Source organism: Panthera leo, chromosome A1 (assembly GCF_018350215.1).
Source record: "Panthera leo isolate Ple1 chromosome A1, P.leo_Ple1_pat1.1, whole genome shotgun sequence".
Lineage (NCBI taxonomy): Eukaryota > Metazoa > Chordata > Mammalia > Carnivora > Felidae > Panthera > Panthera leo.
In genome coordinates, this window is record NC_056679.1 from 143,299,225 (window position 1) to 143,324,771 (window position 25,547).

General features: G+C 36.3%; 1 protein-coding gene across 2 annotated transcripts in view; it reads left to right on the forward strand.

The window, feature by feature from the left end:
- Positions 1–17,532: 17,532 nt before the first annotated feature.
- The window catches only part of TENT2 (terminal nucleotidyltransferase 2), a 71,411-nt gene continuing 63,396 nt past the window's right edge, over positions 17,533–25,547 (forward strand). The window contains exons 1-4 of one of the 2 annotated variants that reach the window (XM_042942083.1): positions 17,533–17,873; positions 18,102–18,171; positions 23,729–23,902; positions 24,333–24,422. In XM_042942083.1, coding sequence (XP_042798017.1) covers positions 23,766–23,902; positions 24,333–24,422 — 227 coding nt within the window. In that variant the 5' untranslated portion in view covers positions 17,533–17,873; positions 18,102–18,171; positions 23,729–23,765. The remainder of the gene's footprint in view (positions 17,874–18,101; positions 18,172–23,728; positions 23,903–24,332; positions 24,423–25,547) is intronic. The other variant, XM_042942092.1, reaches the window with a different exon arrangement.

Here is a 25,547-nt window from a genome sequence, read left to right on the forward strand (position 1 = left end):
CAAAGACCACTAGGGAGACGAGTCCGATGCAAAAGCAAAGAGCCTTTATTCGAGCTAGCTCGAGCTCAATCCCCTACCTGCACCTGACGCAGCGGTGAGATACCTGGGAGAGAGCAAGTTTCAAAAGGACAAAGGTTTTATTGGGGCCTAGGGGCAGTTGGTGAGGTAATGGCTATGGCCTCAGCCGATTGGCTGGGGAAGGGTCCTGGGGAAGGGTCCTGAGTCCTGTTAGGCGGATGAGGGGGGGTTACTCAAGGGGAGGAGGTGTGGTCAAGGTGAAGGACACAGAAGATGGAGTCGGCCGGCGTAGGCCCACCCTTTCAGTTCCTGCCTCGTAGGTTTGTGGTGAAGGTTAAATGAATCTATTTGTTCTCTGTATTTATGAGTTTGTTTCTATTTTTTGTTTATTGTGGTTTTTAGATTCCCACATATAAGTGAAATCATATGTTATTTGTCTTTCTCTGACTTATTTCATTCAGCATAATCTAGTATGGTGACAGGCAGTGACTGCATTTGTCATGGTGAGCATTGTGTGATGTATAGAATTGTTGAATCACTCTGTTGTGCACCTGAAACTAATATAACATTGTATGTCAACTATATTTCAATAAAAAAAGGCTAAATGGACCAACAAATATAAGGCAATTAGAACAGTGCCTGACATACAATGAGCACTTTATACATGCAACTTATAATTCTTAGTATTGTTTAAAGGCAGGGGACCTTAAAGATGATCTAATTCAACCCTTTCATTTTGCGAGTGAGGAAAATGGAGATTCTTCATTTAGGGCTTAGAGCTATTTCTTCCTTGAGATGTCATTTCCACAGGAATTTTCTTTTTCCTCCCTTTATGTTAATTATACCTACTGAATGTCCCAATTTGCAAGGAACTTTGTCGGGCTCCTTTACATACAGTACCTCATCTAATCCTTAAAATAATGTAGGTATTTTTGTTATCTCCGTTTTGAAAAAACACTCAAACGCTGAGAGCTTATCATTTGCTCACAGACTAGTCAGTGGCAAAGTCAGAATTCAAACTCAGGTCTTCCGATAACAAGATTAGTGGCACAAGTACTTTTTAAACCATTTTAAGGTGTTTCAAGATTGACTGTCTGGATTATAAAGGTCTTGTAGCCTTCTCTGCCTACAACCTTATAGGACTCTAGAACAGATGTTTTCTTTGTATTCTTTTTTGGAGGTTACTATGGGTCACTTCCACATTTTTCGAAGGATGATCGAATCTGGAATCATGACTTCATCTTTCTATAGAGCAAGACCTATTTCTACAGAATGCATTGTTTGGTCTATTTCATTTCCATAATATTCTTCTACTTGGTTCCCTATTCTATATTCCAAAGAGGAACATGTCAGCTGACTGCTAAGAACTGGCAGGTCATCTAACGAGACTTAGCAGATTAGGAAGAGCTCAGGAAATGCTCCCAACCTACTAAAACTGACCTCAAACCCACTATTAATCAACCATGAAGCTTTAGTTTTGTTACTTGATTTTCACAACAATCCTATGAAACCTACTGAGATTTTCCCTTGTCTTACAGATCAGATAGAATCTTGGGGAGTTGAATTGGTGTACTCAGAGTAACAGATCAGAAGAGTTCTGTTCTGTTCTGTAGCAGAGTTCTGAGTGTCCTTCTCAAAACACCTTTACAACTGTACCCAGTAGTTCCACATCTGGGTCTTTAGCCTCCAGAAAGACTCTCAAAGGGTGCAAGAATATATGTACAAGGGTGTTCATTGCATTATTCATAGTAATGAAAACTTGAAGACTACTTAAAGATTCAACCACAGAAGGTTATTTAAAGAAATTATGACAGGGGTGCTTGGGTGGCTCAGTTGGTCAAATGTCCAGTGTCAGCTCAGTTCGTGATCTTGCAGTTCATGAGTTTGAGACCTGCATAGGGCTCCCCACTGACAGTGCAGAGCCTGCTTGGGATTCTCTCTCTCTCTCTCTGTCTCTCTCTCTCTCCTACTCTCTCTGCCCCTCCCCCACTTGTGCTCTCTCTCTCTCTCTCTCTCTCTCTCACTCAAAAATAAATGAATTTTAAAAAATCTATTAAAAACAATAAATAAAGACATATTCATACTCTGGGAGGGATACTTAGCAGCCATCTAAAACAATGAGGTGAACATACACATACACAGACACACACACACACACACAGACATGAAGAACAGACCAAAAAAATTATTTAATTAAAAAAATCAGGTTACAGAACAAGATGTGATTCCATTTTAATATAAGGAATAAACTCCACAAATTACTATGTCTGTGCATATAAAAGGGTGTCGGAGATCATGTAACACACGTTAACACTGATACTCCTTGGTTGCAGACAGTTGGGAGTAGGAAAAAAAAAAGACACATGAACTCCACCTTAGGTTGTTTACATTTTTATAATGGTTATATGTTACTTTATACCTAAATGTTTTAGGCTGAGTTATTCACAATTTTTAAAAGTTATTCAGCCTCTTAAGTATTTATTGAATTTTTGTTATGTGTGTGTTCAGCACTCTGCCAGCCGTTAAAGAACTCACAAGGAAGCTCTCTTGAGGAAGTTTGCATCTGGTTGGAGAGAAAAGCAGAACTTGGAAAATGACACAAGACAGTTTTTATACTTCACTGCTGGGGGAATGACCAATTAGTGTGCCAGTCAGATACCTCTTGGGAAGAGTCATACAGATTTCATTCTCTGTTGGAGATTTTGTACAAGGAATGTGGGCTTGTGTCCCAAATTTCCCTGCAATGGGATATTTGCAGCTTCGAGTATCACTAAAAATCACGAATTGCTCAGTATCACTTGGGTTAACTAAACTGGAGTAATGTGTCCTTTATTCATCTATTACGTACAGTTCTCAAAAGTGACTTTGATTGGCTTTTCAGCATCAACAGAAATTGGGCTGCTGAAACTGGGTGACGTCGCCTCAGGCACCCAGTGTCCCTTATACGTAGCCTAGAGAAGGTCATTTCTGGCTTGTGAAGCAGTTCTCAGTCCAAGCCAAACCAAACTGTAATGGCCAAGGTATCTGGGTTCATTTTACTGACAAAGCATGCTCTTTGAGCCACCGAGCTTATATTTAAAAGAGCTGATTGGTGCCGCTTTTCTTCATGGCAAATTATGGACACCTACAGCTGTGTAGTATACAAGTTAACAGTGAAAATAGCAGAGGTAAAGGAAAAGCCTTTTTGATGATAGCCAGGTTCAAAAAAATGAAAGAGAAGTCGGCGTCTCTTAGCTAGTTTTCTTGGGTAGGGCTGCTTTATGTAGTTGAATAGGTTGTATCTGCATTGGAGTGTTCACTGGGGGAGAAAATCAGGCTGAGTTCTGCTCACCAAACATGGTGCAGTGCTGGCTATGTGGCCCTGGCATGTATGTGATAAGGTTCGTGGGAGAAGAACGCCTTTTTTTCAAGTAGCATAAAAGCACCATGTGGGCCAGCAATGACCCTATCCTTGGGATAATATCAGCTTGTAAACCCTAGCAAACTGTAGAATCAGAACTAAGGGCTATGCTGAAAGATTTGGAGGAAATGGAATTCAGCAGAAAACTCAAGTAAATGTTTCCTACTTGAGCCTGGTACATAGTTCATGTTTAATAAATATTTGTTAAACGAATAAATAGTGCTGGGGATAGAGTAGGGAGAAAAACAGACAAAATCTTTGAGCTTGTGTATTGAATTAAAGTAAGATTCAGTACTTACTATACTGCATGATACCATTTACATAAAGACCACAATTAATAGTTAACTGAGAGGAGCATTCAAGAATTATTAAGGATGATAAATTAGGGGGACATTTCAGTTCATATTGTTGAAAGTTTTTACATTAAGAATATGTTCATGAGTTACTGCTTAATTTAAATTAAAAAAATGTAAGCACAAGAAAGCCAAGAAATAGTGATAGACAGTGGATCACATGGGCCAGCTTCTCAATCTTTCTCAAAAAAAAAAAACTTTTATAATATTCATTACATTATATAAATGAATTAATTTAACTTGTCTTCTATCAGATTTTCCTCAGAATTACTCCTTCTTAGCACAGTCATGCTATAACTTCCGTTCTATAATTCATTCTCCTTTTATTCTTGGGGTATGTATCTTGGCACTTTCAGAAATCTTCAAATTACAAATTTCATGATAGCTTTTTCTTTTTCTTTTTTTTTCTTGATAAAACTTCTAGTTAGGAATCACTTTTAAATTAGGCTGTTTCTCTTTTTCTACAGTTCCAACACCAGCACTAAAAATTGGCTTTCTGGTGGAGACCATTTTCATAAAGAAATAATAATTAAAGAAAATTAATTCACAAGTGTCCCCATGTATATAAAGGTAAGGGGAGAACAATAAGATAAAAACTTCAGGGGTATTCAAAGAAATCTGGTAGTCTCATTCAGTCACCAGCAATTCTGTAAAACTAGAATTTATGTGTATAAAATTCAAATTCTTTTTTTAAATAAAATTCAAATTCTTACCACAAAAGAATGACAAATAGTTTCAAGACCAAGTGTCTACTGAACAATTGATTATATTAGTAATATTTCAATTCAATAGGGTCTCTCTGAAATTATGTTCAGATCACTTTAACTAGATTTTTGATGTTTGTAAAACTTTTAAATCTCATATTAATCAAACATTTCTTATAATATATAATTTCTGGTTTAAAAAATTTTTATTATTAGGCATAACATAGATGTAAGTATAAATAACAACCATAACAATAATAAGTGAACACCCAGATATGCTCCACCCCACTTAAGAAATAGAATATTATCACTCTGTGTCCTACCTTCTGTCCCTGCACTGTCTCATCCCTCTTCTTTCCTCCTCTTCCCCATGGCTATCTTCTATACTGAATTTTGTATTTATCATTTCTTTGTTTTTCTTTACAGTTTTACTACATATGAATGTATTCTTAAGTAACAGATTGTTTAGCTTTGCATGTTTTTGAACTTCGTATGAGTGGAAGCATATAATTCTTCTCTCCTGAGACATGTTTTTTTTTCTTCAACATATAGGTTTTTGATGTTCATCTATGTTGACATATGTAACACTAATTTATTTTCACTGCTATATTGTATTCCATTTTATGAGTAAACTGCAATTTATTGATTCAGTTGCTTGATATTTGAGTTACCAGTTTTCTATTTGAAAAAATGGCAGTGTTAATATAATTAAACATATCACTTGGGTAAGAATTTCTTTAGGGTATATATTCAGGAGCAGGATTGCTGGATTGTAAACATGTGCACATTCTAGTTTATTTGAAATGTCAGTGTTTTTCTAAGTGGTTTTAAACAAAGTTTTTTTTTTTTTTATTATTGAAGTATGGTTGACATATATTAGTATATTAAAGTGGGTTTTTTAAAGTTTATTTATTTATTTTGAGAAAGAGAGAGAGAGAGAGCAAGCACAGGGGAGAGGCAGAGAGAGACGGAGAGAGAGAATCCCAGGCAGGCTCCATGCTGCCAATGCAGAGCCCAACATGGGGCTAGATCCCAGGAACGGTGAGATCATGACCTGAACCGAGATCAAGAGTCGGGTGCTCAATTGACTGAGCCACCTAGGCACTTCAAAGTTCAGCCATTCATTCTTAGTAAATAGTCAGAATTTAATCCTCATAAAAAGAAGCAGCTGCCATTATAATATCCCTATGCAGGTAAGGAAACTTAGATGCAGAGGTGTTTAAGTAACTTGGCCAAGGATCTCATATGACTGGAAAGATGTAGCTAATATAAAGACAAAATACAGAGACAAATAGACTTTTTGTTTTTGAAGGATGCCAAGACTTTGAAGTTATTTTTCTTTTCTTATTTTATTTTCATCACATTTCTATTTTCTGTAAACCAAAAGCCACACTGCAAAGTCTTATTCTTAGATTTCTGGCAGCTTGGACATCTAGCCAGATGATTGGAATTTCAGTCATTTTTTCTCCAAAGTACTTACTTGTAGGTGGCAGTGTTACTTGCAAACCCTACTTTGCATTTTTTTTCTGGGGAAGATTAGAAAAAGCCATCTGGTTAACATTACCCTGAAAAATTCTTCTCTGAGTGGAGCTTCCTAAGAAGAAATTTTAAGGGAAGAATGTGGTATAAAGCTACGCAGAATACAAATAGAAACATTTAGAAACTGAAGCATTGCATTCTGATACTTATGAGAAGTATCTTTCCCTACAATAAATTCACTTTTCTTCCAGCCCTTTTCTCCACTTTTCCTTTTGAGGAAATTTTTTTTTGAATGAAACTCTGTTTCTTGATAACACTTTTGTAGCTCTTGTTGAGGTTTAATCTTGTTCACATACTGCTTGATTTTGAACTTTGGTCTCCTTTTCCATTAGCCGTCTTTTCTATTCCTGTTTTTGTTACCACCATCCTCCACCTCCCTAATAGTCGTTCTTGCCTCTCTTTGCCTAGAAGAGAATCTGGCAAATAATAGGTGCTCAGTAAATACTTGTTGATTAACTGAATGACTGCTTAAACGGAATGAACAAATGAAATAGTGAGTGAAGACCTTTTCAGGGAGGAAAGAAACAAGATCAAAGAGAGAAAACTTGAAACAAATTGTAACTGATGGACTTTGCAAAGAAGGTTTGGTGATAATGACTTTATTCTTTTACATTCCCTAAAATCTGTTGACTCTGAGAAGGCTACATATCCATATAATTTCAGGACTCAGTTTAGAAAAATCAAATGCTATTCTAAAAATGACTATTGGATCAATTTAAAAAGTTAGTTTTTTGGTCTAATTAATTCATTTAATTACAGTTATCTTGCCCGGTTATTTGGCACCTACAACTAACAAGATGTTTTAGATCTTTAATGCCTAGTAAGTTACTCTTTCTTATCTTTTACTTTGAATCTCTTAGAATATCATTTTATATTGTACGGTTCTTTAGTTTTCAAAGTAACAAAAGTTAAAGACGGTGACATTAATCTGGGCCATATTAAATCATACCTGTTTAAAAAAAACATTCATGATGATAAAAACTGAGACATTGACTGGCATTTATTATAATTCTTATTTTTGTCTTCATAAAATTAACCTTTTGTTTATTTTTTTAAGTTTATTTATTTATATTGAGAGAGAGAGAGAGAGAGAGAGAGAGTGAGTGTGAGCACAGGAGGGGCAGAGATAGAGGGAAAGAAAGAATCCATGCTGAGCATGGAGCCCAATGCAGGGCTTGATCCCACAACTGTGAGATCATGACATAAGCTGATATCAAGAGTCAGATGCTTAACCGACTTAGCCACCCATAAAGTGACCCATAAAGTTAGCCTTTTATACAGCAACTTTCAGGCTCATAGATTTCACTTATATTGTATCTTATGAATTAAAATTTTTTATTTCCTTAATACATTTCTGTATTTTCCAAAATTTATCCAATAAACCTTCATTACTTTTAGAATCATAGAAAGCAATAGATCCCGTTAGTACCCTACCTCTCCAAATCAGCCACTTATGCCTCTGAGCAAATTGTTGTTCAGATTTATATTTTATCATAGTAATTTCTGAAGGCATGAGAACCTATGACAGTAATTTCACCTTGAAATTCCTAAGGGCTCTCTCCAAGTGAGTGAATAGAGAATTACATTCAAAATGTATTCATGTAGAATTTGCAATTGCCTTCTTTGATTGTACTGTCTATACTCAGGCAATATCAAGGTTGAAATTACACGCTGATATACTTAAAATGATTTAGAACATATGAATTTATTTCCTTTTCTATATTTATGACATCCATTGTTTTCTTACATGTAAAATAGGGCAATAGTTGCTAAACTTTGTTTTAGTTCTGATACGCTCTAATCACTCAGATTGTTCTACAATAAATTCATTAGAGAGAAAATTATGGAGAATTGTATTTTGAATTCCCAAGAACACTGTTCATCTCAGGAACCAGTATATGTTCTCAAATAGCATACAGAAAAATGCACTTTGAAAGTGTACCCATGACCTATACAGAATCACACTGGATAGAAAAAAATTGGTAAGTTTGAAGAGTTTTAACCCTGTAATAATCATCTAACCATATCCTGTACCTCTGGTTTCTGTCATTACCTCCTAAATAGAAAGACATCTATGGATTTCCATATGACATTACTTAATAAAGAGGAACTTTCTATAATTTCTTTGAATCTTTTTGAAACTTTTATTTCTCTAACTGTAGAACCCTGCTTATAACATAGACTCCGTTAATGAACTTCTATTCAGTTACCTCATGACTTTCATATACATCCCCAGGATAACTCAGGATGTGTCTGATCTGTTTTTAGAAGAGGTGGTGGCCTTTGGATGGATTATGAATTTAAAAAATATATTACAGGTATTTTCTTTTTTTCTTTTTTTAATGATTATTTAGTTTTGAGAGGCAGAGAGAAAGACAGAGAGACAGAGTGTGAGCTGGGGAGGGGCAGACAGAGAGGGAGACACAGAATCCGAAGCAGGCTCCAGGCTCTGAGCTGTCAGTACAGAGCCCAACGCGGGGCTTGAACCCACAAAGTGTGAGATCATAACCTGAGCCGAAGCCACATACTTAACCGACTGAGCCACCCAGAGGACCCTACAGGTATTTTCTTTTGAAAGTCCATTTTCAATTCTTCTGAAGAGAGCCAGCATATCTTGGCAGGAAAACAGTTAAAAATAACAAGCTTGGAAATAAACAAACCTGTTCGTATCCCAGCTGTACTTTGAACTTCTGCCTGACCTTGGACAAGTTACTTTACGGCTCTCACCCTCAGTTTTGTCATTTGTAAAATAGAGATAATAATAGAACTCCTTTTGTAAAATTGCTTATGAGGAATAATTACATGCCACACACTAAGCACTTTGCATTCCATTTAATCAAGTAATACTTATTGAGCACCAAGAATGTGCCAGGCACTGTGCCAAGCTCTGGTCTAACTCAGGACTGTTCTTTTTCTTCCCTCAAGGTTGTTTTTTTTTTTTTTTTTTTTTAAATCTAACTTCTATTCCTTTAGGTCTCCATTTAAATGGCACTTTTCTCACAGAAATCCTCTGTGTTAGCTCAGGTCCTCCAAGAAACTAATATCAGGTTAGGATTAGATGTGCAAGAGATTTATTAGAGGAGATCCCTGAGGAAGATAAAGGAGAGAAAGCAAGAGTAAGCGGAGAAAGACTCGGATTCCAATGCAAGTCTGACATCTGTTGAAGGAGAGGGAGAAAGGAGAATCGGGTAGGAAAAGATTGCAGTACTAAGAAAGTGCTGGCTATGCCAGTGGGGAGTTCTGAAGCCAGAATTGCCCATTAGAGGAGTTCTGTGTCCTGTAGGAATGGACTGGCAGTAGTATCTCTGCTGTGCTCAGTCATTGGCTGGTTGAGGCTCAGGAGAGGCATAGCCTCCACTCCAAACGTTGTGGGTCTGGAGAGGCAGTAGCTGGGGTTGTCAGTCAACTATGCTCCTCACATAGGAGAGCTAAGAAGTGCATGTCCATAGCCAGCACAGCCTCCATAATAGGTTGGATCTCCCAGTTATTTGCTCTTATAGAGACACGTATGTTCCTTTTCTCTGTTACCACCGTAAAAATTAAGTTTCTGTTTTCTAAATTTGTAAAGGTTATTGTCTCTGAACGGTCATCTACACGAAGGTAGAAACTGGGTGGATCTTCTTTACCATTGCTTCCCCAAGAGGCACAAGATGTCTTGGGTGAAATGGCAGGTAATAAATACAAAGTACAAGAGTAGTCATTATTTTTATCCATTCTCTTCTATTCTGCACTTTACCACGTCCAAATCAAAGCACTGCGGCCTCACACTGCAGGATAACTTGCAGATTTCAGCTTAACCTTATTTTCTCTGGAGCGTCTTTATTTCATTTTGTCTTAGGGAGATGTTGCATCTTTACTTTTGTTTTTAACTTTTTAAAAAATGTTCATCCATTTATTTTGAGAGAGAGCACGAGAGCATGCGTGTGCAGGGGAGGGGCAGGGAGAGAATCCCAAGCAGGCTCTGCAATGTCGGCGCAGAGCCCAGTGCAGGGCTGGATCCCACCAACCATGAGATCATGACTTGAGCCAAAAGCGAGACTCAGACGCTTAACCAACTGAACCACTCAGGTGCCCCGCATCTTTCCTTTTAATATGTATCAAAGCGAATCAAAAGTGATGAAGCTTTGAAGATGGATTTGGGAAATGTGCTAAAATACACTCATGATGAGGAAAGAAGAACTTCTAGCACCTGGTTGTAAATTCTTTCTACTATTTCAGTGGGTAGAATCTAAAGAATGTCTCTTCTGGGCCTAGAGAGCTATTTATATACACTGGTGATTGCCAACTTCTCTCTAAATGACCTATTTCTCCATCCCCATCTCCTTTCTGGAAACCAAAATTTTCATCAGATACAACGGAGAGTGTTAGGGAGATACGAATGGGAATGTAAGTGAGTAAGACAAAGATGAAGGAACCTAGAAGTTAGAGAGGACTCCACATCATGGAAAAGTTCAAGATGCTCAACAGGCAAATATAAAATCAACAACTACAACACCACATCATCAAAAGCTCTTGAGTCCCTTAGTCCTGCCCTTCTTCCCTGACTACGTCCCCAAGCAGAGCTTTGAGTCAGGGAGGGGCCTACGCTATGCTAAAGGAGGAGGCATAGAGTGCAGAGTCCAGCTATCGAGATTCAAATCTTTGGCCTTTTTGTGGGATATTGAGCAAAGTTGCTTGACTTCACTAAGACTTAATTTTTTTACGTGTACAGTGAAGATAATGAAAGTAGCAATCTTAGAGGACTGTTAACCAGAGTATAAGACATAATTTACGTAAATTGCTTAGCAAGGTGCCTGGCATATAGTAAGCTCCCAATAAATCTCTTTCCTATCAATTCTTGTTAGGACTTCTGCCATACCCTGCTCCAGCCATTTTCAAAGTGTGTTTTAGGAGCCATGTAGTCAAAATTATTTTCAAAACAATAGTAAGAATTTATGTTTTTTTATTGTTTTAACTTTTGCTTTGATAGTTCAAAAGCAAATCATTGTAGACCACAAAATACTACCTCACATCCACTAAGATGGCTATAATAAAAAAGAGAGACAGTAATAAATGTTGGCAAGTATGTGGAAAAATTGGAATACTCATACACAGCTGATGGGGATGCAAATGCTGCAGCCATTTTGGAAAGGAGTCAGCAGTTCCTCAAAAAATTAAACACAGAGTTATCACATGGCCTAGCAATTTCACTCTTAAGTATATACCTAAGATAATTGAAGACATAGGTTTTTAAAAAATTTTTAATGTTTATTTATTTCTTTGAGAAAGACAGACAGACAGACAGAGTGTGAACAGAGGAGGGGCAGAGAGAGAGGGAGACACAGAATCCGAAGCAGGTTCCAGGGTCTGAGCTGTCAGCACAGAGCTCGATGCAGGGCTTGAATCCATGAACCATGAGATCATGACCCAAGCCAAAGTCAGACTCTTAACTGAGTGAGCCACTCAAGCACCCCAAGATGTGTTTAAACAGAAACTTACACATGAATGGTTATAGCAACATTATTTGTAACAGTCAAAAAGGGGACACCCAAATGTCCATCAGCTGGTGATTGGATAAGCAAAATGTGGTATATGACACAATGGAATATTGGGTTGGATAATACTATTGAAGGGGTTGTCCTGTGTATTGATTATTGGAAAGTTTAGTAGCATCTCTGGCTTCTAGTCATCAGATGCCAGGAGCAACCACCTCTAGTCCCAAGTTGTGTCAACCCAAAATGTCTCCGAATATTGTTAAATAACCTCTGGGAGCAAAATCACCTCTAGTTGAACACCACTGGCACAAATCAATAGTTCTTATGTTCTTCACTATCCTTCTCTTGCTGTTTAAAAATAAATTACAATTTAACTTAACAGTGTTCTTAAGGAGGGTGCCTGAGTGACTCAGTTGGTTAAAAAGCCGCTGACTTTGGCTCAGGTCGTGATCTCATGGTTTGTGGATTCAAGCCCCATGTTGGACTTTGTGCTGACAGCTCAGAGCCTGGAGCCTACTTCAGACTCTGTGTCTCCCTTTCTGCCCCTCCTCTGCTCATACTCTGTCTTTCTGTCTCTCAAAAATAAACATTAAAAAATAAAAAAGAATGCTCTTAAGGAAGCAGTAAAAATTATTAATTCTATTGACTATTGATCCTTGAATTCACATCTTTTAAAACATTCTGTTTAAAAAAATAAGTATTCATAGGACGTTTCTACTGCATACTAAAGACCATAATTGTCTCTAGGAGAAGCGCTTTGTGAGATTGAGTTACAAGCTGAACTAACTTCTTTTAATATTATGGAACACGATTTTTATTAAAATATCTATTCATAGACAAAGTGTGGTTATTTAGACTTGGGTATTTGACAAATATTTTCTCAAAAATAAATGAAGTGGAATCATCAGTTCATGTAAAACAACTAATAATGGGGCGCCTGGGTGGCTCAGTCGGTTGGGCGGCCGACTTCGGCTCAGGTCATGATCTCGCCGTCCGTGAGTTCGAGCCCCGCATCGGGCTCTGTGCAGACAGCTCAGAGCCTGGAGCCTGCTTCATATTCTGTGTCTCCCTCTCTCTGACCCTCCCCCGTTCATGCTCTGTCTCTCTGTCTCAAAAATACATAAACGTTAAAAAAAAAAAATTAAAAAAAAAAATTAAAAAAAAAATAAAAATAAAACAACTAACTAATAATATTTGTTATCATTGATATAATTGAGCTTTTAAGAAAAAAAACTGTAAAAGTTGCATCATCACTGTCATCTTGACAATTACCAAATACTTAGATTCTTCCGATGAGATTGGAAGTGATAGTAACAAATGTGGTATTTAGATAGCATAGGATGAAATATGTCAACATTTGGAAGATCTACATAACTCAGTGAACCAATATTTCCAATTGACCACTGTGGGATGTTAAAATTACTCACAGTTTAAGAGATTCACCGAAAGTGCAACATGGACCAATAGATTTTCCCTTTAAAAAAAAAAACTTCACAGCTTGTTGGAGGTATAATTGACTCATAATAAGCTACACATTTCTACACATGTATATACACATGAAAATATTACAACAATCAAGATAATTAATGTGAATATCACTCACGAAAGTTCTCTTCTAATCCTCTACAATCTCTCCCTTCTACATTCTCCCTACATTCAACCCTTCACCCCAACTCATTCTCCAGGCTACCACTGACTTGTTTTCTCTCTAAAGATTAGTTTTCATGTCCTGGAATTTTATGTGAATGGGATCATATTTTTGCTTAACTTCTTTCACTGATCATAATTGAGATTAACCATGTTGCAAGTATATCAAAAGTAAATTTGTTTTTACTCTTAGTATTCCATTGTATGGATATATCATGAATTGTTTATTCATTTACCTGTTGGCAGACATTTGTGTTGTTTCCAGTTCTTGCCTATTATGAACACAATTGCTATGACATGTGTGTACAAGTCTTTGTGTAAACAAATGCTTTCATTTCTTTTGGGTATATATCTAGGGGTGTAATGTCTAGGTCACATGTAAATATACGTTTAACTTTTTAAGAAATCGCCGAAGAATTTTCCTAAGAGGATGTAACATTTCACATTCTCATTAGTGGTTATGAGAGTTCCAATCACTCCACATTGCAACCATAGTTGGTATGGCTAGTCTTTTTCATTTTACCATGAAATAGGTAGGTGGTGATATTTCACTGTGGTTTTAATTCATATATTCTCTAATTACTCATGATGTTGAGTATCTTTTCATGCACTTATTTGCCATTTATATGACCTCTCTGGTGAAGTGTCTATTCAAACTTTATGCTCAATTGTTTATTGAGTTGCTCATTTTCTTATTAAGGTATGAGAATTTTTTGTTTTTTGTTTTTGAGGTATGAGAGATTTTCAAAATATACATTCTGGATACAAATTCTTTATCAGATATGTGATTTCTAAATATTTTCTTCGGTTTTTGGCTAGTTTTTTCATTTTCTTAGTGTCCTTTAAATAAATAGTTAATTTCTTTTAACTATTGAATGATGAAGTTCAATTTATTACTTTTTGTCTTTTAAGGATAGTGCTTTAGGTATTATACCCAAGAAATCTTTGTTTAGCCTAAGTTCACAGATATTTTTCCCTGTTTTCTTCCACAAGCTTTAAGTTTTATGTTTAGATGTATGATCCATTTTGTGTTTTCCCACACAATATTTAATTTCCAACACAATATTTAACTAATTAATTTATTCATTTCACCTATGAACACCCAAACGTTTCAGCATTATTAGTGAAGTCTTTCTTTTCTCCACTGAATTGCCTCTGTCCTTTGTTGAAATCAACAACTTTGGCACTTTTTAAGAACTCTATTCAGTTTCATTGAATAGGATTTGGTCAGTTTTATTGATCTGTTTCTCTTTCTTTACACCAATACTATATCTTCTGGGTTAATGTAGCTTTATAGTAAATATTGAAATCAGGTAATTTAGTGTAAGTTCTGCAACTTTGCTCTTCACTCTCAAAGTTGTTTTGGTTGTTCTAGGTCCTTTGCCTCTCCATATAAATTTTAGAATCCTTTTGTCAATTACTAAAAAAGCCTGCTGGGATTTTGATCGGGATTGTATTGAATTTACAGATTAATTTGGAGAAGAACTGACATTTTTAAAGTTTTGGCTCTTCTAAACCATGAACATGGTATATCTTTCTGCTTGTGTCTTCTTACATTTCTCTCAGCATATTTTGTATTTTCAGTGTACAACTTGACTATCTTTTATCAAACTCATCCTGATATATTTCACATTTTTGATGCTATTTTATTTTTTTATTTATTTTTTTTTTTTTAAATTTTTTTTAATGTTTATTTATTTTTGAGACAGAGAGAGACAGAGCATGAATGGGGGAGGGGCAGAGAGAGAGGGAGACACAGAATCGGAAGCAGGCTTCAGGCTCTGAGCCATCAGCCCAGAGCCTGACGCGGGGCTCGAACTCACGGACCGCGAGATCGTGACCTGAGCTGAAGTCGGACGCTTAACCGACTGCGCCACCCAGGCGCCCCTTTGATGCTATTTTAAATGATATTTTAAATTCCAATTTCAGATTGTGTATTGTTAGTATAATACAAATACAATTGACTTTAGTGTATTGATTTTATATCCTGTGATCTTGATGATCTCATTAACAGTTCCAGTAGCTTTTGTAGATTCTGTAGGATTTTCACCACAGATCATATTATCTGCAAATAAAACCAGTTTTACTTTTTGCTTTTCAATTCGGATGCCTTTTATATCTTTTTCTTGCCCATTGCACAGGCTAGACCCCCTATTACAATGCTGAAGAAGTGGTGAGTACAGAAATCCTTGCCCTGTTCCTCATCTTTGCTGAAAACATTTAGTTCTTTACCATTAAGTATGGTGCTTTTTATAGATGCTTTCTATCAAGTTGAAGAAGTTTCCTTGAATTCCTAGGAATGGATATTGGGTTTTGTCCAGTGCTTTTGCTGCATCTATTAAAATGATGATAAAATTTTTCTTAGTTAATATAGTGAATTATAGTGTTTGATTTTCTATTAATTCAACCTAATTGCTGGGATAATTCCCCTTTTGGTCATGATGTATTATCTTTCTTACATATATTAGAATAAAAACAGCAGGAATTTTGTTAAGAATTTTTGCATCTGTTTATAAGTATATTGGTCTGTAGTTTTCTTGTAACCTCTTGGGTTTGAGTACCAGGAGGACTTGGGCAGAATTGGAAATTTTCTTTTAAAAATACATCTTGTTAAATCGACAAAAAAAGAAAGCTGGAGTGGCTACATTACCATCAGAGAAAGTACACTTTAGAGCAAAAAAATATTACCAGGAGAAAAAGAGATTTTATAAAGTGGATGATTTATAAAATAGATCATTTCATAATGAGAAAATACTTTTCACAATCAATTTCATTAAGGATAAATTAATCTAAATAACAGAACAAAATCCCGAAGCCAAGAGCACACTGTACACACTGTATGTTAGTTAACTTGACAATAAATTATATTAAAAAAATAATAGAACAATTACAAATGCAAAAAATAGTTTATGCAACTAACAGCAGAGTTCAAAATACATGAGGCAAACCTGATAGAACAAGTAGAATTAGAAGAATCCATAATTATAGTTGGAGAGTTCAATACTCCTCTCAATAATCGGGTAAGTAGACAAAAAACATATTCTAAATCCTCTAGGATTTAGAAGATTTGAACAATAGTATCAACCAATTTGATGTGATTGATATTTGTAGAACATTTCACCCAACAATTGTATCAATACACATTCATCTTAAATGCACATCGAATATTTACCAAGGCAGACTGTATTATGAGTCACAGAATAAGTCTCAGTAAGTTGAAAATGATTCAAATTATGCAAAGTATTTTAACTGGATTATTAAATAATGGAATTGAATTAGAAATCAGTAACAGAAAGATGTCTGGAAAATTCCTCAATTTTTGGAGACAACATAATACACTTACATATAAACCACGAGTCAAAGAAAAAAATCTATGGGGAAATTAGAAAGTATTTTGAAATGAAGGAAAATGAAAACATAATATATTAAATATATTAAACATTAATATTAAACATATTAAATATATTAAAACGTGTGAGATGTAGTTAAAGCAGTACTGAGTTACAAAAGAAGAAACATCTGTAATCAGTGATCTCGGTTTCCAAGTTAAAAAACTAGTAAATTAAAAAAAAACTTTAAAAATTAAAAAAAAAAAGCAAAAGAAAGGAAATAAACCTAAGAGAAGAAATCAGTAAATAGGAAACAAACAATAAATATAATCTTTGAAAGCAAAAGATGGCTTTGGGATTTGAGATCAGTAAAGTTGATAAGCCTCTCTCCAGAATGATCAGGAAAAAAGAACGAGGATACAAATTACCAACTTCAGAAATGAGAAATTCTTCTACAGGAATTAAAAAGAAAATAAAGGTATATTTTTAACAGATTTACATTAACAAATCCAACAACGTTGATATTTTCACCACCACCGAAGTTCACTCCAGTAGAAATATTAAATATTTGTTGAATAAGGGAATGTTAGCTATTATTAAGGACAGGGCGCCGAGTCCAGGCTTTAGAGATCAATAAGGCATTTCAGCCCCAAGCTGCTTTCATTTCACTGGAGGGAGGAAAATAACCAAAACTTAATACAGATCAGTGCAAAAGAGTGAGGGAAAGCTGGGTCAGGAAAAGCTCCTCTCGGGCGGAGTCATCCAGCTGAGACACGAAGGACCCGTAAAAAGTGCTTCACTTTTTAAAAAGTGCACAGGAGTCGTTGTGCATTAGCGCGAACGCGGCCCAGAGCCGAACTCCGCGGCCCGGCCACCGCCGACTGCCTGATCCCTCTTGTCTCAGGGCAGGCCTAGCCAGCCCTTCCACATTCGCGCTCGCAGCTGCTGAACAGGCACCTCCGTCCTAACCCAGACCGCAGCATTTGTGCGCCTGCGCACTCAAGCAAAGCCCTTGCTGGGGCGGGCGGGGAGGCTGCCGGAAGTGTGACCTTTCGCTCCCTGCTCGCTGTTCCCATCCGGGTCGCGACAGTCTTCCGGGTGTTTCTGACAGGGCTTTCTACGCCGCTTTTTCGGTGACTTTTTGGTCTTCCGCTTCTTGCCACCGCCCCGAACCTCCCACACCCTTGCTGGCCCTGCCTTTTCTTGTGTCGCTCCTCCCCGGCCGCCGAGCCCGGGGTTTAGGTTGCGATCCGGATCCGGAGCCAGGCCTAGCTTTTACGCGGGCCGCTACCTGCTTTGGCTGCGGCGAAAGCGACAACCGAGCGCGCCGGGCTCTCGCTGCTCCGGCCTTGGAGCTCCTGGGCGGGCAGTACCAGTAGGCCCTGCTTAGCCCTTCCCCGAGGAGACCTGTGAGTTAGGGGGCTTCGGAAAGGGACGCAATGGTGTAGGCCCAGGTCGGGGGCGGGGCTCGGGGAACTTTTCCTCAAACCGCACTGTTATGTTTGCGTGGGAAGTTCCGGCGATCTTTTTTAGACGTCCCAGACGTATGGGCTGCCCCAAGGCTGCTGCACTTTCTGAAGAATCTTAGGACCGCTTACTTTTTCCACTCGTTTCCTTTCCTCGCGCCCCGTTCTCAGTCTAGGAGCCAAAGAGGAAGACCGTGTTGGGACCCCTGCATGGAGTTTCAGAGGGTGGTGAAAAAATAAGGTAAACATCTGGATTAAGTATTTAAAATGTAAGGCTTTTAGTTAAAGGGGCCTCAGTTCTTCACTTTCCAGGGAAGTGCTCAGGCTAGGACTCTGTCAGATTGTTGTACCCTTCATTTCCCGGTCAGCCTTTGTGGATAGACTCGTCATCTGTCTAGGCCAGAGAGCACGATGGGGTTTATGTGTCTCACAATTTCTTGATTATCCAGATACCGTCTTTTCTCTCCTTCAGCTCTTTGTTTAAAATAGGAGTTACGTACTTAGATTGCGGATACCAATAGGGTGAGCCGAAAAGAAACAGAGAAACTAAAACTCAGGCGAAATGGGAACTTGTTGACGGATATGTGGTATGTGATTTTGTGAGGGAAGATCATAACTGAACACTAAATCTGTGTTTTGTATTACAGGTAACATACCCTTCTTGTAAATTCTGTCTTGGACGGTTTATTACCACAAGGCTTTTAATATGTACAGCGAAGAGGCTCACAATGTTTAGCCAGTGGTAGTAACATTATTTTGTTGGTGTGATGGCCCCAATTATGTCTGGTCTGGAAATGCTCTTTCATACAGGCTTTAGGTGGAACAGGCCATTTATCAGTCGTTTAAGAAATGGCCATTTCAAACCACATGACAAGATTTTTTTCTTTTAGCTCTGGGTTGGTATCTAATTCCTAATCAAAAGGAATGTCCTTTTCAAAACTCGCAAGTAGTTTTGACAGTGGGTGAGCAGGATATAGGATTTGGACTTTTTGCGTTGTGGAGAAAAGAAGTGAGTTTAGGAGGTCAAAGGCATTTGGACAAAGTGGACAGATAACTTGGTTTAGTTGCCATAGTTGTGGCTTTTGGTTTTTATACTGGGGAGATTCTGCTTTCCAGGGAATCCTGATTATGGAAGGAATTATGTAACCTTGAAAGTTCTCTAATTGGTTGGAGAAGAGTCAAATTCAGGACAGAAATTCCAGGTTGTGAGTTACAGGACCAAATACCATATCAGTAGGAATTACTGTGTAAACCACTCCTGTACACCCTTGTCTCCTGTATGATTATTTACAAATAAACGTATATAATTTCCCATTGTGTCAACCTTAGTCAAGAAGCAACTTTAAGATTCTTGCGTTAAGAACCATGCAACGGTTTTAAAACACTTCTTCAGAAGTTCCTATATCATCCTATTTTATTGTCACGAGCATTGAGAAGCCAATAACTTTAAAGCTAAGGAAAATAAGATACCAGCAATAATCTGGATTTTCTTTCTTTATTGTAGAATTTCTTATCCTTGCTATCACAGTTGATGTGGAATCGTGTTTTATGTAGATCATCAAATAGACTTACTGAAGGAGCCTTTCATTCAGAATATAAAGAAAAAGATACAAAATTTTGTGGTGGTCTCCTTAATTCTATGGTAATAGGTGTGTCGGATTTTATACTCTAAAGCTCTATATTCTGTTTAAAAAATGATTCCTCATATCGTTTTTGATGGATGATTATTTTTGGATTATTTATATTATTTATCTTCATCAAAATCAGTGTTGAAATGTATTAGAAAAATATTAGAAGGAGGAATTGAAATTCATGCCTTTTGGTTTACTTCCTGATTTCTAGATGGTCATGCGGGATGCCCATGTTGGGGAGCAGTGAATGCCATTGGTTACATTCCCTAGGAATGATCTGACTGTGAGGGCTGGCCTTGTTGAAGCCATACTTCAGGGCCAAGATTCATACTGAGGAGAACCTGACAGATACTTTGTTTTGGAGGAACTCCAAAAGCTTCAGTTGCTTATCTGGGAATTTGGGATAGGCTAACTAGATACCTGCTTTAGGTAAACTTTTGGCTCTGAAATCACTGTAAGCTTTTAAACCTTGGATAATTTGGTCATTAGCTTTGTAGAGTACTTGTGGGCCACAAGACATCTTTTGACTTGTTCTTGTTTTGGATCTTATCATGTCATGGCATAGAAATAAGGTGAGGTCTAGACTGTTTTGTCATTTTGGGTTTTCAAGTCTTAATGCATGTATATGGGGCTTTATTTGGGTCCAGAGGAAAAACATAAGCATATTGATGTAAACAAAGTGTCTAGAATTTTAACTATTAATTGATTTAAATAAATCCGAAAATAGAACATTTTAATTTTAGCTTTCTGAATACAAATTCCTTCCCTTGTTTGATCAGTAGTATCTGTATTCCAAGCAAATGAAATACCAAGCAAAATTCATTTAATGAATTATATTTAATGTTATTTTCTCATGAATCTTATGAAATAGGAGTTATGTTTTGTGGGAGTTTGGGTTAGGGAAACAGAATAAAGAAAGCCAAGAAAGAAAAGAGCATGAACCCAGACAAAGGCTAGAACATGGCTTTAGTTGCTAGTCTTGAATCTGGCATTCTGTGATTATTACATGTACTTTTAATAAAGGATTGTCCAGAATCCTGCTTGGTTCAAGATATTTTCCATTTCCTTTGAGCAGTGAAAATCAGGGAGTACAGTTTAGCAGTTATGATAGGAATGATTAAAAAAAAAAGTATCCTGTAATGAGATACAGACCTGCTGAAGGGAGTTGATGAACTCTTGTTTTCTGGAGGTAACACCTTGTCTCTGGTTCAGATGAGAGAGTCGGGCACTTGGGATGAGATCTGATGGGACCCCACGACTCTTATTCACAATCCATTATAAATCTTGGCCTAGTGAATCTCATTCATTATCTGTGTACATCCTTGGAACTTTAGTCTTGCAAAATTGAAAAAAAGCAAGGAACAAAGTGTGTATGAGTGATTTATTAGTTTCTTCACAGATCTTTCTCTTTTTCTATCCTGTTTTTTCCACCAGTTTTTCCAACCATCTGGTCTCAATACCCAGAGGCAGCTATTATTTCTTTTAGATGCTTAAGTGTTATTTTCCTCTCTTATTCTTCAAAAACTTCTATGGCTTGTTTTTAAAATTGACATCTACTGAAAATTAGAATTCAGCACCTTAATGTAGCCTCCCTTATCATTAAATTGTACTGTATATTAACATGTAAATATATATAGCATATTTTAATAATATACGTAATCTTTAAATAAATATATGAAATAGATATGTAATATGTTACAATTTTGTTTAGATTGATATTTTTAATGTTTGTGTTATTGTGAGAACCAAATAGATAATGATTATATATCCTTTTTTATATGACTTTTTGAGTGTGTGTGTGTGTGTGTTTAGGTAATTTCTTTTTAACTTGCTACTTTTTTGTTTGTGTGATTATTTTTGCTCCTCTCTGTGGTCAAATACATCAGTTAAACTGCCAGTAAAGTTCTAAGTTTTTTTCTCCTTGGGTCTCTTCTTGAAACCCTTCATCCTCTTGCTCTAATTTAAGCTGGTAGCTTTCCTTCACCACTGTTCTGGGGAATTACTTTGTCTCTGCCCTACAGCAGGTCTCCCTTTTCCTAGATCCCAGGTTTTTTGTTTTGTTTTATTTTTTTGATACGTGACATGTCTGAACATGTTTTTATTCTCCCTTGCAGTGATAGTATGGCTCGGTATAGAATTATAGCTTGAGAGCATTTCCTGCAGAGACTTGAAGGCACTAACTTCATTGTCTTGTAGTTTCCTCTGTTGCTATTGAGGATTTTAAAGTCATTTTGATTGTCAGCTCTTTATTTATAACATTTTCCTCTTCTGAAATATAAGTTTCTTTTTCCTTATGTTCTGAAATCTTACCATAATATACCTTGGTACATACATTTTTTAAGGTGTGCTTTGTGCTCATTAGGTCCTTTAAATCTCAGGATTGATTTTTTTCAGTCCTGGACATTTTATTGTTTTGTTTATTTGATAATTTCCTTCTGTGTGTTTTCTCTCTTCTACAGAAACTTCTGTTATGTTGGATGATGGACCATATAGTTTGATTCTCTTATATTTTTTTCTCTTATTGTTCTGCCTCCTTTCTGCCTTTACTAGTTTTTCCTTTTTATTCTAAGAGATTTCCTCAGTGTTCTTTTAACTTTCTACTCAGTGTTTCTGCTTTTAATTTTATAATTTCGAAGAGCCTTTTCTGCTTTTTAAACAGTATATTTTCTGGTGGTTTTTTGCTTTATTTAATTAATTAATTAATATATTTATTTTGCTCTTGGAATTGTTTTTGTTTATTCCTAGATCTTTTTTCTCTTATGGTGATCTTTGAATGTTTATTTTAAGTGAGAGTTTCTAGAAATCAAATTGGAAGCTCTGTGTGCATGGGTGGGCAGTTTAGTAGTAGACTTTACTGTAGTTTGCTAGCAGGCTTAACTTTTTCTTCGTGGAAAACTGTTACTATATTATGGGTTCTCTGGTTACCATGTCATTTGGTTTCTTTCCCAGTACCATAAATGGGTTTTCTGATTGCCTGCATTGGGAGGGTGGGCTGGGGATCCTATTTTCACTTTGTTGATTTTACTTAATACTTGATTTGTTTGTTACTTTGCCCTCCTCTTTGTAAGTTTGTAGCCTTTGGGATCAGTCATTGCAAAGTATAAATCTCTCCTGCCTGGGTCAGTGAATGGTTCTGATTGCTTTGTACAATAGTTCCCCTGCTTATTCACACAGGAGACATACTAAGACCCCCAGGGAATGTCTAAAACTGTGGGTAGTACCGAACCCTATATATACTACGTTTTTTCTTGTATATACGTACCTTCGATAAAGTTTATAAATTAAGTACAACAATTAATGATAAAATAGAACAATTATATTACTGTATACTGCAATAAAAGTTTTGTAAATGTTGTTTCTTGGAATATCTTAATTATATTGTATTCTGTGATGATGTAGATGATAACATACACATATGATAATATGAAGTGAGGTGAATGGTGTGTGTATTATGACATAGTGTTAGGCTACTATTGACCTGATGATATGTCAGGAGGAGGATCATCTGCTTCTGGGCCATGGTTGACCACAGATAACTGAAACCACAGAAAGTGAAATTGTGGGTAAGGGGGGACTGTTATGTATGTTTTCCCCATTGCTGTGGAACAGGCTCTCTTTTAAGTGACGTCCTTTATATAAATTATTTAGACTTTGAAGGAAATCTCAGAATTTTATAGGTATTAGGCAGTACGGATTCCTTCCTTTGTTTGAGTTGATCTGTAAGAAGATGTGTAAGATCTATATCCTAAGAATCAGGTTGTCATATTATGGTTTATACCTTTGAATAAATTCAACTGGGTATAAATGTAAGAATCTGTATGGCTTCATTAAATGTCTGTCCTGAGTGGTGTCTTTTTTATTATCAAAGTATGTGGTGATAACTTGATTTCTGAAAGATCTGTTGATATTAGGTTAAACACATCAGAAATTAGAAACTTGCATTTTTTTTTATTATTTGCATGATATTCTTAATCTAGATTTAAAATTCATTATTAACAAGTTTTTTGTTACCTGTAGTGGGACTTAAGAGATCTGGTAAAACTTTTGAAATAACTTTGTAAGTAAAATTCATAACTTGGTAAATAATTGTTTTAAATAATAGATATTAGTTATTACTGAGTTCAATATTTTCAAGATATAATAATTTGTCTTTTAAAACTATCCTAGGTAGAAGAATACATGTTCACTTTTAGTGAACAAGAGCATGTTCCCAAACTCAATTTTGGGTCGCCCGCCTTTCACCCCAAACCATCAACAACATAATAATTTCTTCGCCCTGTCACCAACTCTTTATTCACACCAGCAGCTTATAGATGCACAGTTCAACTTTCAGAATACAGAGTAAGTATGGTGTTATTTTGGCCCATATCATTTGTAAATTTTGTTTTCTAATTGAGGACATTTTTATATGTTTATATGTTTCATTTTTATATGAAATGTTTGAAGTTAAAAAAACTCTCATTGTTGGGGTGTTTGGGTGGCTCATTTAGTTGAGTAACCGGCTCTTGATATTGGCTCAGGTCATGATCCTATCGTGGGATTGAGTTGCTACGTTGGGCTCCATGCTGAGCATGGAGTCTGCTTAAGATTCTCTCTCTCTCCCTCTGTCCCCTACCCCACTCGTGCTCACTTGCGCTGTCTCTAAAACAATAATAAAAAAGGTCATTGTATTGTTTTTTCTGATCAGTGAAATATTTAGTTTTTTATGAAATTGCTTTTTTGTTTAAGGGAAAAATGTTTATTACTATTGTTCTTTATGTGTTTTTGGTAGTTTGTCAAGAGCGGTGTCATTACAGCAGTTGACATATGGAAATGTCAGTCCAATACAGACCTCAACTTCTCCGTTATTTCGAGGAAGGAAGTAAGTACTTCTTAATTATTTTAAAAGAAAAGTTTGCATTTCTCTGAACTGTAGCTGAGTGTTTCTTGTATTAAGATTGTGTGGACATTATGCCCTAAATTTTATTTTCTGAAACCTGTGAAGTCATTCCTGTGACAAAATTTTGAAACTTTTATATTAAATTTAAAAAATTTTAGGGATACTTTTGTTGATTTATTACTGCCATTGCAAATTTTAGATGGAATGAAGCCACATTTTTCAGAAGACTACTTTTAATTGAGATTTTAACTAAATTAGATTGTTTTCTGAATTAGTTTGCTGGGGCTGCCATATCAAAGTACAACTGATTGGGTGGCTTGCACAGAAATTTATTTTCTCACAATCCTGGAGGCTCGAAGTCCAAGATCAAGGTGTTGGCAGGTTTGTTTTCTTCTGAGACCTCCCTCCTTGGCATGTAGATGGCTGCCTTCTCTGTGTCCTACACAGGCATCTCTGTGTTTTCTGTGTCCTAATCTCTACTTCTAAGGACACTAGTCATATTGGATTAGGGCCTACTTTTAATGACGCCATTTTAAGTTCTTTAAAGGCTGGATGTTCAAAACAGTTAAATTTTGAGGTACTGCTCAACCATTAGAATTTTGAGGGGACACAGTTCAGCCCATAATATCTTCTTTCTAGTAAAATTCACTATTCAATTTATCTAAATCTTACACACCTAAGGTTCTGTAATAAATATTATTATAGTAAAAATTTCTGCATGTTTAAAGCTTTCTATAGAGAAGTCAGAGTCAACTAATTTTAACCAATTAGAAGAAATTGATGTACCACAAAGTAATTATAATAGAATTTTAGAGATGATTATTAAAATAAGGTTTGGCAGTATTTGCAAGATATAGCTGTTGAATGCCTATATAAACATTCCATAAATTTATGTCCAATTAAAAATAACACTAGCTAAGAATTATTGATCATTCATGTAGTAGCGTTGTTCTGTGGAGTTTACAAATGATTTAAGTTTCACAAAACTTTATGAGATGAGTACTGTTATCCCTCTTCTGTTGAGGAAGATGAAACAGAGGTTAAGCAACTAGTTATTCAGGTAGAAGCACACTTAGGATTTGAACCCAGGTAGTCTGGCTCTAGATC